General features: G+C 41.3%; 1 protein-coding gene across 5 annotated transcripts in view; it reads left to right on the top strand.

Moving 5' to 3' along the window:
- The window catches only part of BCAS3 (BCAS3 microtubule associated cell migration factor), a 1,718,074-nt gene that overhangs the window by 368,916 nt on the left and 1,332,122 nt on the right, over positions 1–17,036 (top strand). For all 5 annotated transcript variants that reach the window (XM_069757219.1, XM_069757222.1, XM_069757218.1 and 2 more), the window contains one exon: positions 14,330–14,500. In XM_069757219.1, the coding sequence (XP_069613320.1) occupies positions 14,330–14,500 (171 nt within the window). The remainder of the gene's footprint in view (positions 1–14,329; positions 14,501–17,036) is intronic.

Raw genomic sequence — 17,036 nt, 5'->3', positions numbered from 1 at the left:
TTTAGTCAGTCAGCAATAGTGCAAGTTCCACCACTTAAAAAGATGAGAGGCGTCTGTAATTCACATCATAGGTATACCTCAACTATGGGAGACAAACTGAGAAAAAAAAACCCAGAAAATCACATTGTCTGTTTTTTTAACATTTTATTTGCATATTATGGTGGAAAATAAGTATTTGGTCAGAAACAAACAATCAAGATTTCTGGCTCTCACAGACCTGTAACTTCTTCTTTAAGAGTCTCCTCTTTCCTCTACTCATTACCTATAGTAATGGCACCTGTTTAAACTTGTTATCAGTATAAAAAGACACCTGTGCACACCCTCAAACAGTCTGACTCCAAACTCCACTATGGTGAAGACCAAAGAGCTGTCAAAGGACACCAGAAACAAAATTGTAGCCCTACACCAGGCTGGGAAGACTGAATCTGCAATAGCCAACCAGCTTGGAGTGAAGAAATCAACAGTGGGAGCAATAATTAGAAAATGGAAGACATGCAAAACCACTGATAATCTCCCTCGATCTGGGGCTCCACGCAAAATCCCACCCCGTGGGGTCAGAATGATCACAAGAACGGTAAGCAAAAATCCCAGAACCACGCGGGGGGACCTAGTGAATGAACTGCAGAGAGCTGGGACCAATGTAACAAGGCCTACCATAAGTAACACACTACGCCACCATGGACTCAGATCCTGCAGTGCCAGACGTGTCCCACTGCTTAAGCCAATACATGTCCGGGCCCGTCTGAAGTTTGCTGGAGAGCATTTGGATGATCCAGAGGAGTTTTGGGAGAATGTCCTATGGTCTGATGAAACCAAACTGGAACTGTTTGGTAGAAACACAACTTGTCGTGTTTGGAGGAAAAAGAATACTGAGTTGCATCCATCAAACACCATACCTACTGTAAAGCATGGTGGTGGAAACATCATGCTTTGGGGCTGTTTCTCTGCAAAGGGGCCAGGACGACTGATCCGGGTACATGAAAGAATGAATGGGGCCATGTATCGTGAGATTTTGAGTGCAAACCTCCTTCCATCAGCAAGGGCATTGAAGATGAAACGTGGCTGGGTCTTTCAACATGACAATGATCCAAAGCACACCGCGAGGGCAACGAAGGAGTGGCTTCGTAAGAAGCATTTCAAGGTCCTGGAGTGGCCTAGCCAGTCTCCAGATCTCAACCCTATAGAAAACCTTTGGAGGGAGTTGAAAGTCCGTGTTGCCAAGCGAAAAGCCAAAAACATCACTGCTCTAGAGGAGATCTGCATGGAGGAATGGGCCAACATACCAACAACAGTGTGTGGCAACCTTGTGAAGACTTACAGAAAACGTTTGACCTCTGTCATTACCAACAAAGGATATATTACAAAGTATTGAGATGATATTTTGTTTCTGACCAAATACTTATTTTCCACCATAATATGCAAATAAAATGTTAAAAAAAACAGACAATGTGATTTTCTGGATTTTTTTTTCTCCGTTTGTCTCCCATAGTTGAGGTCTACCTATGATGTAAATTACAGACGCCTCTCATCTTTTTAAGTGGTGGAACTTGCACTATTGCTGACTGACTAAATACTTTTTTGCCCCACTGTATGAAAAGAGGTTACATACAAAATGCTTATATAAAATACAATGAACAAACTGACAATGACAGGCAGGTACAGAAGGGAAGAGGGCGGACAGTCTACACTGAGGATAATGGAGAAGGAGACAGTAGGTTGCAGAGTTGCAGCAGGTGCTGAGGTGACAGCAGGGTCCTTACAGGCTGTAAGCTTTCTTGGAAGAGATGAGTTTTCAAGCACCATTTGAAAGTTCTGAACGTGGTGGTTAATCGAACATGTTAGAGTACAGAATTCCTGAGGATGAGGGATACTTGAAAGAGCCATTGGAGGCGATTAGTTGAAGAACGTATGAGTGTGGAGGAGAGGAGATCTCGGGAGCATCAGAGATTATTTCAGGGAAATAGAAGGAGACAGATTGTAAGTGGCTTTGTAGGTCAATCTTAGTAACTGGATTCATTGGGGAATTGGAAGCCAATAAAGGGATTTGTATAGGGGTAAAGTGGAGGAGTAGAGAGAGGAGAGAATGGACTGGAGAGGTGCAAGAGTGTTAGCTCGGAGGATATTGCAGTAGGCGAGGTGGCAGATATTCAAGACATGCACTAATATTTTATTTCACAAGAAACTCAAAAACCTTATAGTATGTTTGTGGCCAGGAGTACACTCGTATATCTCCCCCAGTACTATAGTCCAAATCCTCAGGACAATTCAGGGTGCTCCATAACATACACAACACCAGAGAACGAAGCAAAAGAATCCCAAATACCATGATCATAAAATCATACAAACTTTATTTAGATCAATAATCACAAATTGTCATGTAACATTACTGCAATAACAGGCATCTAGCCCAAACAGATAGAGTGTAGAGGAAACTAGTGGTATGCCTGGGGAATATGAGGGAGTACACTATATAAAGTCCAGGGTACAACCATAATAAATCAACCTATTACATTATTAACTCATAGAGCCGTTACAAAGTATCAAAAAGATCTCTTTATCAGAGTCCATAGTATTATAAAATGCAAGGCGTCATCATATCAAACAAAATGGACACTAATATACCATCAATAGGCTTACCCATAGATCAGGACGGCTCCCTCAGATACCGCAGGCAGCCCCCTGACGCGCATTTCGCCGTCTGCTTTTTCAAAAGGGGTGTAACACTTAGTCGCTCTTAGGGGTTTAAAAAGGGGAGAGAACCGGAAGTAACACCGGCATATCGGCGCACGCGCACTTCGGATCCGGCCCACATCATCCCGGTGGCCGTCATCGCAGCGCGCGCATAGGGCGAAAATCCGCCTCCTGACGTCATGTTGGCATGCGCGCGCAGCTCCTAAGACGGCCCGACAGGAAGAGGGAGACCAGAACCCAGAGCGCACGCGCGCACAGCCGGTGGCCATCTTGCCGAAGACCATGGAGGTAGCCATCTTATAGGAGGGCTCTCTTACAATAAAAATATCATAATGCCAACATTCAGAGGTAAAAAGTGCTCAAATAAAGTGCGATAGTGCTTACAAACAGGGGCAGCATATAATAATAAATGTGCTAAAGACTATAATCACAATAACGATAATCACAGATTATCTAAGTGTGCCAATAATTGGCAAAAGATCGTATGGACTGCCACATATATCAAATAAAGTGCATTGTGCTTCCAGACATAAGCAACATATACAAAGTGTGCTAACACTATATAAACAATAACAATAATCACCGATTATCAAAGTGTACCACTGACAGGCAACCATATTACCGCAGGTCGTATGGACTACCACTTATATCAGGGATACAGTGCAAATAAAATAATATATTTAAAAAATAACCAAATTGAACAAGGGGTGAGATATATATCATACAAAATGCTACATATGTAGTAAACACATAAACATCAAGACATATAAATACTACATCAGACACTCAATAAATGCACTACCTAAACACAAACAAAATACAAAATGACGCTTTAATAGACGAAAACTTCCTCCTCCATATAGAATCGGCAGAATAAATGGCGCTGAAGTCCGATAGATAAAGACGCAGCTGCAGATCACAAATCGGCGCTCTCACCCGTTAAAGAAATAACTAAAACAAAGAACAACAAATGTTAAAAACTAATAAAAAAAAAAAAAAAAAAAATAATAAAAACAAGAGTGTGGAGGATAAACTACAGGGAAGAGGATAAAATAAAAATTACAAATTACCAAATAATAAACCAAAAAACATACTGGTGAGGAAGATCCGCACCAGAGGTCACAGAACCGGAGGACGAGATCGCGGGGGAACAGGGCAGAGATACCTCTATCTCCCCAAATCACAAAAAAGGAACAAAACTTAGCTGTTCATTAAGCCCCTTGGGAGACATGGTATCAAGGGTGACAATCCACCTGCACTCACGTTGTGCCAGCAATTGTTTCAGATTGCCACCCCTGATACCACCATGAATTCTATCAATCCCCCTTACTTTTAACCCACTGGGATCAGATCCGTGATACAAATGGAAATGCCGTGGAAGGGTTTTAAGCATAGAGGTGTCACAGACATCTCTTGCAGCCATTATTTCCCTAACATGTTCGCGCGTCCTAACTTTTAGTTCCCTAGAAGTGAGACCGACGTAAATGAGGGAGCAGGGACATGTGGCATAATATACCACATAGGTGGTGTTGCAGGTAATGTATTCGCGAATCTTGTATTCCCTGCTCCCATCAGATGATTTGAAGGTCCCACTCCTAAGGATGTTAGGACACGCGACGCATGTACCACAAGGGAAGCACCCCATTCTTGGATTAGCTTTTGTGAAAAAAGTATTATGCTTGGCCACATAGTGGCTAGCAACCAAATTATCCTTTAAATTTCGGCCCCTGCGTTGTACCATACACGGGGAAGGGGAAAGGTGTTTTGCCAAGGTGTTATCCGTACGTAAAACTGACCAATGTTTGTTCATAATATCACGGATCTGATCCCAGCGACAATTGGCCGTAGAGATAAATCTAATCTCCGTGTCCCTTAACTGATCACCTTTCTTGGGGGGCAGTAATAAATCCTCTCTTCGGGTTTGTTTGGCACGTTTGTACCCCGCCCTAATGCACCGATTGCTGTACCCCCTGGCTTTAAACCTTTTAGTAAGAGTCGTGCACTGTCCCTCAAAACGGGCCTCCATAGAGCAGACACGCCTGTTCCTCAGAAACTGGCCAACCGGGATGGCCTTAATTGTTGTATAGTTGTGTGCCGAGGAGGCATGCAGTAACGAGTTAACTGCTGTCTCTTTCCTATAGAGATCTGTTTCGATTGAGCCATCCTCGGCAACACACAAAGTGATATCCAAAAAATTAATTTGACTGCAGTGCCATGTATAAGTGAATTTTAAATTAAAACAATTTGTATTGAGGTCCTGCATAAAATTGGTCAGGCTGGTCTCGTCACCGTTCCAGATCATAAGCACATCATCGATGTACCGAAACCAGCCCACCACCTGGTCCGCGGCATGCGCCCCGTCCCCCTGGAAGATAGTACGTTCCCAATAGCCTAAAAATAAGTTGGCATAGGACGGAGCGCATGCCGCCCCCATGGCAGTCCCTTGCAATTGTAAATAATATCTGTCTTTAAACACAAAAAAATTATGTGTTAACACAAATTCTAATAATTCCAAAATGAAATCCAAAAAATGTCCATCCCGGTTGGTCGTCTCGAGGAAGAAGCATGCCGCCCTCAGTCCATCGCTATGTCTAATAGACGTGTACAATGATTCTATGTCGATGGTAACTAGGAGCATGCCCGCCTCGAGGGACAACCCATCGACTCTTGTAAGTACATCCGTGGTGTCTCTGACATAGGAGGGAAGCGTCTCCACAAGTGGTTTCAAATAAAAATCGATAAATTTACACACATTATCACACAACCCCCCTATGCCAGAGACTATGGGTCTGCCAGGGGGATTAACAGCATCTTTGTGCACTTTGGGCAAAAGGTAAAATGTAGCAATCCTAGGGAATTTGAGTAAGAGACCATCGAGTACCTTTTTAGGGGCCAAACCTGATTCATTGGCATATAATAGAATAGATTCTAAATCCCTAGTGTAACCCAATATCGGATTACTATCCAATACTCGATATGTGATTTTATTTCTCAATTGGCGAAATGCCTCTTTTTCGTATTTATCGGTTGGCCAGATGACCACATTCCCTCCCTTGTCCGCCGGTTTATATACGACTGAATCCAACGACTGTAACTCCCTCAGGGCTTTCCTCTGTATACCCGTCAAGTTATCATTACACATGTATTTTAGTAGATTTCAGGGTTGAGGAAAGGACAGATTCTGGAAATATTTTTGAGTTGGAGGCGGCAGGAGGTGGTAAGAGCTTGGATGTGCGGGTTGAAGTCAGTAGACTTCTGGTACAGAGGAAAATTTGATATAATTTATTGTGACAGATCATATAGGTAGTTAAGGGGGATGAAGGAAAAATGATGACATTTTGATAAAAAACTGATGAAAGCGGTTCTTTTTTATCAAACGTCAAAAAAATGATGTCTGAATGAGCCCTTAATATCTTAGGTTAAAATCCTAAAAAAAAATCATAATTCTTGGGAATATATGTCCTTAAGAACACCTAACATTGCAAAATGTATTCCAAATGCATAGTGCCGATTTTCTTTTTTTTGTGTATTGTTGCCACTGATGTAGCAACATCCTGTAGTATACCACTTTTTTTTTTAGATTTGATATACAGTTCCTGAGATATGGGCCTTTTTATTTAGTGTTAATGGTCTTTACCAAGGAGGCAGCACACACATGGTAATAATGCGGAGCAGTCTAAAGAGACACCCAAAGAGAATCCTTTGAGCCACTCCCCCTTTGTAAAGACCATAAAAATTAGTGCCAGATAAAAAGGTCCAAATCTCTGGAACCATATGGTGGATATAAAAGAAAAACAAACCCCTTAATATTCAGGTGATCAGCAGGAATAAATTTAGAGCAAAAGCTAGGCACTTTTGACCTGGTGATCGGTGTTCATTAACTTTAGCTGGTAATACTGAACATCCCGCACCCAATTCTCTGCACAGTGCATGGGATTGCTAATGAGTTATTTCTACTTTGCGTATTATTTTATTGTGTTTATAAATGTTGAATCGTTCATTCTCCCATTTGGGAGTGAATGTGTGTGTGGTTCTATATAGGGACGTAAACTGCCACCATATTTTGGACCACTTTACCAAATTGAAACATGGATCCAATACCAATCAAAAGATGTCTTTTTTTTATCATTTTCTCCATTTGAAACATTCCACTTTTTTTTCCTGTCCATCGATTTGATATTCACAATAATATTAGATTTTAGAAAATGTTCATTGCCTGCTTTAGACTAAGATGTTTTGTTTACACACATTTCAATCATGCATATAAAAATGCAATAACATTTATTTCTGATTATATAACTTTGATAACATTTTCTAGCAGAGTATCTTACTGAAAGTTCTGAAACAGAATTGTCAGCATCCTCATTATAAATACTTTATAAGTATTGGCCTGAATGTAGACAGGCAGGCTTCAATTTATTTATATATTTTTCTTTTCTTTTTTTTTATGAAACATTTATTTAATTATTGGGTAATTTGTCTTCGTCTACTAAATGGAAAGCTTTTCAATATTTATTCTCTTGAAAAATGTATGATTTACATTTGTATTATTGTCACGAGTGTGTCAGAGGCTGCAGACCGTCGCTCTGCATCTGACTGCAGGAGGTCTCAGCAGTTTGCTTTGCAAACTTCTGCCTAGTTCTTTTGACTCTAGGACCCAGTGGCAACTTTCCCCTGGCTCTAGTTGACACACCTGGGACCGGGATGTTTATGACTACCAGCTTGCTGCTGAAAGTTGCTAGTGATATTTCCATTTCCCCCATTGAGGCTTGGAGCTATAGCAGTCTGCTGTCTTCCTCCCTGGTGTTGTTGGAGGACGTCTGTGTTACTTCTCTGAGACTACTCATGATGAGAGCATTATACTGCCTCTGTACAAATCCCTAGTTAGACCGCACATGGAGTACTGTGTCCAGTTTTGGGCACCGGTGCTCAGGAAGGATATAATGGAACTAGAGAGAGTACAAAGGAGGGCAACAAAATTAATAAAGGGGATGGGAGAACTACAATACCCAGATAGATTAGCGAAATTAGGATTATTTAGTCTAGAAAAAAGACGACTGAGGGGCGATCTAATAACCATGTATAAGTATATAAGGGGACAATACAAATATCTCGCTGAGGATCTGTTTATACCAAGGAAGGTGACGGGCACAAGGGGGCATTCTTTGCGTCTGGAGGAGAGAAGGTTTTTCCACCAACATAGAAGAGGATTCTTTACTGTTAGGGCAGTGAGAATCTGGAATTGCTTGCCTGAGGAGGTGGTGATGGCGAACTCAGTCGAGGGGTTCAAGAGAGGCCTGGATGTCTTCCTGGAGCAGAACAATATTGTATCATACAATTATTAGTTTCTGTAGAAGGACGTAGATCTGGGGATTTATTATGATGGAATATAGGCTGAACTGGATGGACAAATGTCTTTTTTCGGCCTTACTAACTATGTTACTATGTTACTATGTTACTCAATTAGGTGTTCCCCTTGTTCGTCTATCCTCTTTTGTCTTTAGTTGTAGTGGGGATTGACTAGTGCACATCCTGTCCCTCCCTATGCAGTGCTTACTGCTAGGGTCAGTCAGGGATTAGGTATCCTGCTCGGCTATAAGTGTATATCCTATAAGTGTATATCTATATAGGGACATTAGGGCAGACAGAGTGACGTTAAATCTGTCTAGGGGTCTCCACTCTCCCCTTCCCTAGTGCTCGGTTCCCTTCCCCTTATCCGTTCCAACACTGTGCGTGACAATTATTCTATGGTTTGATTTTATTGGTTTTATTACTTTTTAGTTTTCATGGGCGAGGGTAAAGCCTACAGTTTGGTGGCTTATAGTGGTTGTCTTGTTTAAGAAAAAATTGCAGTCACTCTAAGGGGGAAGTGAATTATAGGGCAAATCCTCATGGCAAGAGGAGACAATCTAGATCAGTATTTCCGAAACTCCAGTCCTCACGGGTCAAACCACGGGTCATGTTTTCAGGGTTTCCATAGTGTTGCACAGGTGAGACAATTCCTGGTGCCTTGATGATACTTCCACTACTTGCGCAATACTAAGGAAATCCTGAAAACATGACCCGTGGGGTCCGTGAGGACTGGAGTTTGGGAAACACTGATCTAGATCCACATGGAGACAAACAGGAGGCCCCAGCAAACTGATGGGAGCATGAGAGAAACTTTTAAACCATCTCATGGAAACGGACCCTCTTCTCCACCCTCCTCTTCCTCACATTTTTTTATAGAACAGAGATCCCCAACGGGCTATGATCTGAGATAAACACACTAATTATGCAAAGGCAAATCATAAAAGTAACATCTTACAATTTATATAAAAATTAGTTTGGAGTATTGAAAAAAGGGCTCAGTTTCGTCCCAACTAATGAATATAACTGCTTTAAGATCACAACATTTTTGTTAGAAACTTAAAATGGAAACTTTTGTTCCATAATCATAATAAAGAGCAATGTCATCATCAGCTGAGATTCTCAGATGAAGACATTGAGGGTTTTCAAGCACTTTTGGGATTACTGTAGGAAACTAAAAAATGTATCGGCAAGGGTCCATTCACCGATGTTAAAAGGAGAAGCACGCAGATGCCTCTTAATAAGGATTTCACCACTATTAAATATTAAATATTTTTGAAAGTGGTGTTAGATGACATGTCAAATTTCACATAGGAATTTGATCCATGCTCCCAATCTGTCTGGAGAGTCGAGGCAGAAACATGGAAGTCATCTCCAATGATGAACATCCTAATTATAAGTATTTTATGTTACATCTGATATCTATGGGCTTTCCCTCCTTTCACTAGACAATTGATTTATATCTAGCTTAGGATTATCTAGCAGTATCTGGTATATTAGGGGCATTTAGAGTGAGTGCGGGTCAGTTGCTATGGAGCGAGGGCGCCAAAACCTCGTCATCTAGGGTTCCAACCCCCGCTTTCAGTCAGCGTAATCATACAGGATATCTCAGGGATTCATAGGCCATAAATGGTAAACATCGGTATATATTATTCCACAACTAAACGCATTACACCTGTTGTTCGGGCTAGTAGAACGCACCGAGTAGAAATAGATATTTATTATAAATGGTGCGTTCGCTGCCCGGGGTCCACCGTGCAGGAAGAACCTGCCGCTTGTAAGACGGACTATATGGCGGTACTAAAAGTATACACGCACGGGTTAACTTCACCCTGCGTGAAGGAAGTGATCCTGTTGAGTCACAGGACCGCGGTACCGCACATAGAGCGCGAACAAGAAGTCAGCGAACACAACCACAACACAGGATTGAAGTCCGATTAGACCACTTGCTGGCACAACACCGCAACTGGGTGTGTAAGGAAACTATTAAAATAGTAAATAAAGGCACGAGAGTGCATGCAGTGCCGCACTGACGAGCGCCACTAACCACGCAGGCTTGGGTAAGGAAAGCGCAGAGGAAGCGCACGGCGCCGTACAGGCGGTCACAGCAACTAGACGCTGTTATGTGTGTAACGTGCTGTTGGATAAGTCGGGTGCTAGATAGCAAACATACACCTTCCGCGAATAGTCATCCAATAGGGAGGGTATTTTAAAGAGCGACTTTCACACACAACACACACACATATTATCAAGACAATACTAGCGCATGGCCGTGCGGTCATGCGCAGTTTATATAGTTGCAGCACAGGAAGCTGCTGCTGAAGTTTTGCCCTTTCAGGACCTTCCTGGAGGACCAATGGAATGTGCTGCAGTACCTGAGCATGTGACCCTCGATCTCCAACGGGAGATCTTGCCCTGGGCATGCTCAGTGTGTGCAAATAAGGACTTAGTCCCAGAGAAGCCCGCTCGCTGCAGATCAGTGCAGGGTACAACAGGAGAGCCAGAAAAGGCAACAGTAACCCTTTGCACAGAATCAGTCCCAGCAAGACGCTGGGAGCGACGCCTCCGCTGAGCAGGCCCCACTGCGGCCGGTACAGAATGGGAGACCGCAGCAGACAGGGATCGAGATTCCCCCTGTGCAGCAGAGGAAACTCGACTCCTAACACCTGTATTTTCAATATTGTCTGTTATGTATTTGATATTTTGTTAATTACGGTATATTCAGAGAGAAAAGGAGGCAGAATAAGTGGTAGTTGCTGGATACATTGATCGGTTTCTCTTTCAAAATTTGGGTTTGACTATCCAAACCTTTGTGCTCTAATGTTGTGCACTATTTGTTTTTCTGAGGTGTTTTTCTTTTTTAGAAGTGCATTGTTAACCCCTTCATCCCTGGGCCATTTTCCGTTTTTGCGTGTCTTCTTTTCGCTCCCATTCTTCCAAGAGCCAAAACTTGTTTATTTTTACATCAATTTGGCCATGTGAGGACTTGTTTTTTTTGCGGGGCAAGTTATACTATTGAACTACACCCTTGGTTTACCATATAGGTATTGGAAAATGGGAAAAAAAATTCCAAGTGCGGTGAAATTGTAAAAAAGTGCAATTTTACAATTGTTATTAGGATTTTTTTCACAATGTTCACCAAATGCTAAAACTGACCTGTTACTATGATTCCCCAAATCGTTACGAGTTCTTAGATACCAAACATATTTAGGTCCTTTTTTATTTAAGTGGTGAAAAAAAATCCAGAATTTGTAAAACAAAAAAAAACAAATTGCGTCATTTCCAAGATCCGTAGCGTCTCCATTTTTCAGGATCTGGGGCTTGTGAGGGCTTATCTTTTGTGCACCGAGGTGACACTTTTTTTATACCATTTTGGTGTAGATGCGATCTTTCTATTGCCCGTTATTGCATTTTAGTGCAGTGTTGCGGCGACCAAAAATACTTAATTCTGGCATTTTGATTTTTCTTTTCTCGTTACGATTCTGAACTCAGCAATACCAAATAGATGTATTTTGTTTTATTGTTTTATTTTGAATGGGACAAATTGGGGGTGATTTAAGCTTTTATATTTTTTCTTATTTTTTAATATTTTAAAAACTATTTTTTTTACTTTACACTTGTTTCAATAGTCTCTATGGGAGACTAGATGCTGCAATCATCCGATTGTTTGTACTACATAGAGCAGGGCTTCAACCCTACTGTGTGTAGCTAAAATGATTACCTGCTATTAGCGCCAACTTCTGGGCAGCATTCATAGCTATCCGGCTTTGACAACCACATGGAGTCCCTTGCAGACCCTGCGTTGTGATGCCAACCTATCGGTGACCTGCGATCATGTGACACGAACGCTGATGGGTGGGATTAGTGACGTGCTTCTGCTTGTACTTGATAATTGCACTTAACCCTGCTGTTCTGTTGGTCAAAAATGACCGACTTTGAACTTCAATATTCTTTAAAATATTCAAGATGCGGCTCTGAAACCCGTGGCCGACCGACCCATCCTCATTTAAGTCAATCAACCACAAGTTTCAGAACCGCATCTTGAACACCCCAAAAAATACCAAAGTTCAAAATAGGTCTCCCCAGACCGAACAGAACAGCAGGGTTAAACATATTGGCTGCCTGGATTATGCATGTTTACATGAAAATCCATATTTATTATAATTGCTGGACCTGAAATAATGAGCACTTTTCATCTATTGTGTCCCCCCATTTCTGTCATTGGATTACAGCGTCAGTGTGGAGCCAGAAGACCGCAGCGTCTGATTGCTCCTACTCCAGCGTCGAGAAGAAGTACCTCTTCATTTTAATGGTGTTTATTCTGGCAGAACAGGGGTTAATCAGCCATGTTGGAAATCTCTGAGCTCGCAGCTGAGCTCAGCTAGCCACTCCTTTCCCCTTTAAATCTGGGCTCTGATGCAAATTCTTGTCAGCGCTAGCATTTGCTGCATGGCTTTCGGAGGGAGAGGTGTCCATATGAGAAGGAGTGTTGTAGAAGTTATCTGTGACTGTTGCTTGGTTTGTAAGTGTATTTCCCAATCCTTCTGTATTTTGGTTTATTTCACACCTCCATGCCCCAGTGCATTCCTCTGTTATATGTGAGTGAATTTTTGTATGCCTGAAGTTTTCTGTTAACCCTTGTTTGTGTTGCCTTGTTTTTTGGGTTGGTGTCTACGGTGCACAGTAACACCCCACTTCCTTGTTTGGGGGAAGAGAACAAAGGGAGGGGTGACTCAGGAGATAAGGCAAGGGTGAAGGCCCCAGCATCTTCACTTTCAAAAGTATCCTGGAGAATAGGGCGATTTAGTGCGCCCCCTGGTGTTAGGGACAGGGAAGGAGCCCCTGTTTCTGGGTCAGCCGACAGCTGTGTCCTGACAATTTACTTGTAAGTTGTAAGTTTGCGTGCAGGGAGCTCACTCCTAATGTAACTGTTTAAACGGTCTTACCTTGTATTGAATTTATTGTCTGTATATTATTATTATTTATTTATATAGCACCACTGATTCTATGGTGCTGTACATGAGAATGGGTTGTATACAAATTACAGATATCACTTACAGTAAGCAAACTAACAATGACAGACTGAAACAGAGGGGAGAGGACCCTGCCCTTGCGGGCTTACATTCTACAGGGTGGTGAGGAAGGAGACAGTAGATCGGGGGGTTGCAGCAGCTCCAGTGTTGGTGACGCGGTAGCTCCGGTAATGGTGAAGAGGCAGCGGGGTCAGTGCAGGCTGTAGGCTTTCTTGAAGAGGTGGGCTTTCAGGTTCCGTCTGAAGGATACGAATGTGGTTGATAGTCGGACATGTTGGGGAACAAAATTCCAGAGGATGGGGGATATTCGGGAGAAGTCTTGGAGGCGATTAGATGAGGAGCGAATTAAAGTGGAGGAGAGAAGGAGGTCTTGGGAGGACCGGAGATTACGTGAGGGAAGATATCGGGAGATAAGTTTAGAGATATATGGAGGAGACAGGTTATGGATGGCTTTGCAGGTCACTATTAGTAATTTGAACAGGACTCGCTGAGGGCATGGGAGCCAGTGAAGAGATTTGCAGTGGGGAAAAGCAGAGGAGTAGCGAGGAGACAGATGAATTAGTCGGGCATCAGAGTTAAGGATGGACTTAAGAGGTGCAAGGGTGTTAGCAGGAATTATTTGTCAGCACTTAATTGTAAAGTGCTGCGCAATATGTTGGCGCTAAACGCATTTAATTATTATTATTATTTAATGTATTAGCCTGATTTATACAATAGAGCATTTTCTTTTCAAAATCATTTTTATTAGTTTTCAAAGTAATTACAACAGAGAAAGATGTTATTCAGCCCAGATTAGACATAGCAATAATGAACAATTTTTTGGTAAAACATTTCATTTTTTGATAATACATTTGTTTTAACACTAGCTTTGGATATGCTAACACTAGAGATGAACGAATAAATTTGCATGACCCTGCTCCAGGAGCCAGGTCAGAATTCTTGACTGCATATCTCCTGCTGGTATTCCCAACTCCTTATTTCTTTAGCCAGCCTGATTCAGCATCATGCTTGCATCACACCACCACAATGGCGCTCCAGGCTGGCTAATGAAAAGAGGAGCCACGGATGCCAGCATGGAGAAGGCATTTTGTAGGCCTCTCATCCAGCCGCCACAGAATGCTGACCTGGCCTTTGGACCAGAGTCCTGCGAATTGATTTGCTCATCTCTAGTTTACAAATTGTGCACATGGCTTTTATTTACATAGAATTTATTTATTGTGGATAATTATTTCCTTATTGGATTTTTATATTTACAGACTCTAAAGACTGGACTTACAATGGTTGGAAAAGTTGTTACCCAGCTTACTGGTACACTGCCTGCAGGATCTTCCGATGAAGACCTATCGACACACAGCAACACCAGGCGTAGTCCTCTTGTTCCAGGAGTTATCACTATTATTGACACAGAAACTGTTGCTGAAGGACAGGTAATTTTATCTTCAAAATTTCAAAATTAAGATATTGAAATAAAAAATGAAAATTGTATTATTGTCATAAAAGATTTGTCTACATCATAACAAGCTTGATGGTGTCATTTTTTTAAGTAGACAGACTGGTTAATAGATAATTTGGAGAAGACAAGCAAGCACCATTTTATTACTAAGTGCACACCACAATTAACAGAAAATAAATTATTTAAAAGATGAATGAGGCTCAACACAATGTGCAAAGTGGGAAAGAAATCATTAAAGGGAAATGCCATTTGTTAGAGCCCAAGGCAGGATCAATTATCTAGCTTCATGACCACAGCATATGGTCTTGGACCAATAACTTGCATATGTAGTTTGTTCGCTTTATTTTTATGTGTACATTAATCATATGTACACTAATAGTATGTACATGCACTTAAGATTCTATATACTTTGGCATCTGTCTGAAGAAAACGGCATAAAGGAACTGATCCTACAGGAGAGTAAACAATACTATAATACACAGAATAGTAAATGCACAACTACTGTATATATTGGTGCTTTAAATGTTCTAACTCCTCTACATCTAAAACATTTTTGTTATTCACCAAATCAAAATAGGTAATATTAATGACACCATGTATCTTATTTTTTTCTAAACAATATAAACCAAGGGTGCACAAGTTATGTATGTCTGAGGGTCATATTGTCATATTCAACCATTAACAAGCAATGCAAAATTTGAATGGGTTCCACTTACCAACTTACTACTCATGTTTTTTTCACCCCAATCAACATCTCAAGACAAAGATGCGTTCATGTAGTTCTCTTCATTGGAAGTTATGGTAACTGTCATTTCATGACTCTCATAAACTACAACACTATGCCCTGTGTATACATATAGCCAGCAACCTATTCAAAGCTTGGCATACAAAGTGACTTCATAGTGGTCATATACAAAGATTAACAACTAATACTAAAGCATTTGGCTGATATATGTCTAATTTATATGGCGGCCCTTAGTTTTAGAAATTCCAAACGGCAGATAAGGGACCCCACTTTCTTGATACATTATATGGGCTTAAATATTAGGATGCCTACATGTTACACATAAAGGATAGTGCTGAGCGAGTATGCTCGTTACTCGTCTAGTTTCTTCAAGCATGCTCGGGTGGTCTCTGAGCATTTTGGCGTGCTCGGCGATTTAGTTTGTCGACACAGCTGCATAATTTGCGGCTGCTAGACAGCCTGAATACATGTGGGGATTGCCTGTTTTTTAAGCCACCCCCACATGTATTCAGCCTGTTTAGCAGTCGCAAATCATGCAGCTGCATCGACACAAACTAAATTGCAGAGCACGCCAAAATGCTCAGAGACCACCCGAGCATGCTCAGAGAAACTCAAGTAACGACTATACTCGCTCATCACTAATAAAGGAGCATTTATGACGACATTCTAATTTCATAGGCATAATATGGCTCAGTCCCCCCTTGGCAGTTATATCATCTTTCACTCTTTTGGGAAGCCTTTCTACAAGATTTTGGAGTGTGACTATGGAAATTTCATTTTTGAGGTTAAACATTGATGTTTGCTTGCAATATTCATTTTAGTTCATCCTAAAGATCTTTGATATGATTAAGTTCTGGACTCTGTGCAGGCGAGTCACGTTCTTCCACATAACCATGCCTTTATGGACTTTGCATTGTACACTGGGACACAATCATACTGGGACAGAAAAAGGCCTTCCTCAAACTGTTCCCACTAAATTGGAGAATACAATTGTCCAAAATGTCTTGGTTTTCTAAATCATTAAATTTTAACCGTTGTTGCAATTTTTAAATTAATAATACACATTAAAATGATCAACTTTGTAATATATCTTGTTACAGAATCAGATATTTTACTTCCCCAGTTATAATTTATCCCATATGTTCAATGTGTGGTTGATATGTTCAAGTAATCTCATATGTTGAATGTGAGGGTGATCTGTCCCTTCTATGATGATGTCCTCATGGATTTGACACTTTTTTTGAACCCCACATGTTCCAAGTGCTAGTTTTCTGCAGACAGTTCACCTATTTGCACATTTCGTCTGTAGTAGAGATTCCCAAACTTTTGTAGTTTGTGAGCCACTTTCAAACACCTTTGGTTAGTTACCGGTAGATCCCCCCAACCGTATAATTAACAGTAAGAAAGTCTGTGTAACTAGTAATATGATTTTTTCTGTAGTGTTATCTTGATGGTTCGGCACTTGTGAGAAATGTTATTAAAGGGTTACCCAGCCTTCCACTCTGCAGTGACTCTATGTATCGTAACTGTAGACTTGTGAATCCTTACTGCTCATTATGAGGATTCACTGGTTCTGGTGCTGGGAACGGCAGGCACATGACCACAAATATGCGATTTGCAGTCACATGCTGACTAAACTCTTTCCGGCCTCACTCAATGCAAGTGTTTTGAGCGAGGCCATATGAGTCTAGTTGAAAGGTGTGCTTAAGCATGCAAATGACAGGATTTACAAGTCTGTGGTTACATACAGTGACTGCAGACATGT

The sequence above is a fragment of the Ranitomeya imitator genome, chromosome 3 (genome assembly GCF_032444005.1).
Source record: "Ranitomeya imitator isolate aRanImi1 chromosome 3, aRanImi1.pri, whole genome shotgun sequence".
Taxonomy (NCBI): domain Eukaryota; kingdom Metazoa; phylum Chordata; class Amphibia; order Anura; family Dendrobatidae; genus Ranitomeya; species Ranitomeya imitator.
The sequence above is the reverse complement of the archived record's forward strand: the minus strand, read 5'-3'. Positions and strand labels throughout refer to the sequence as shown.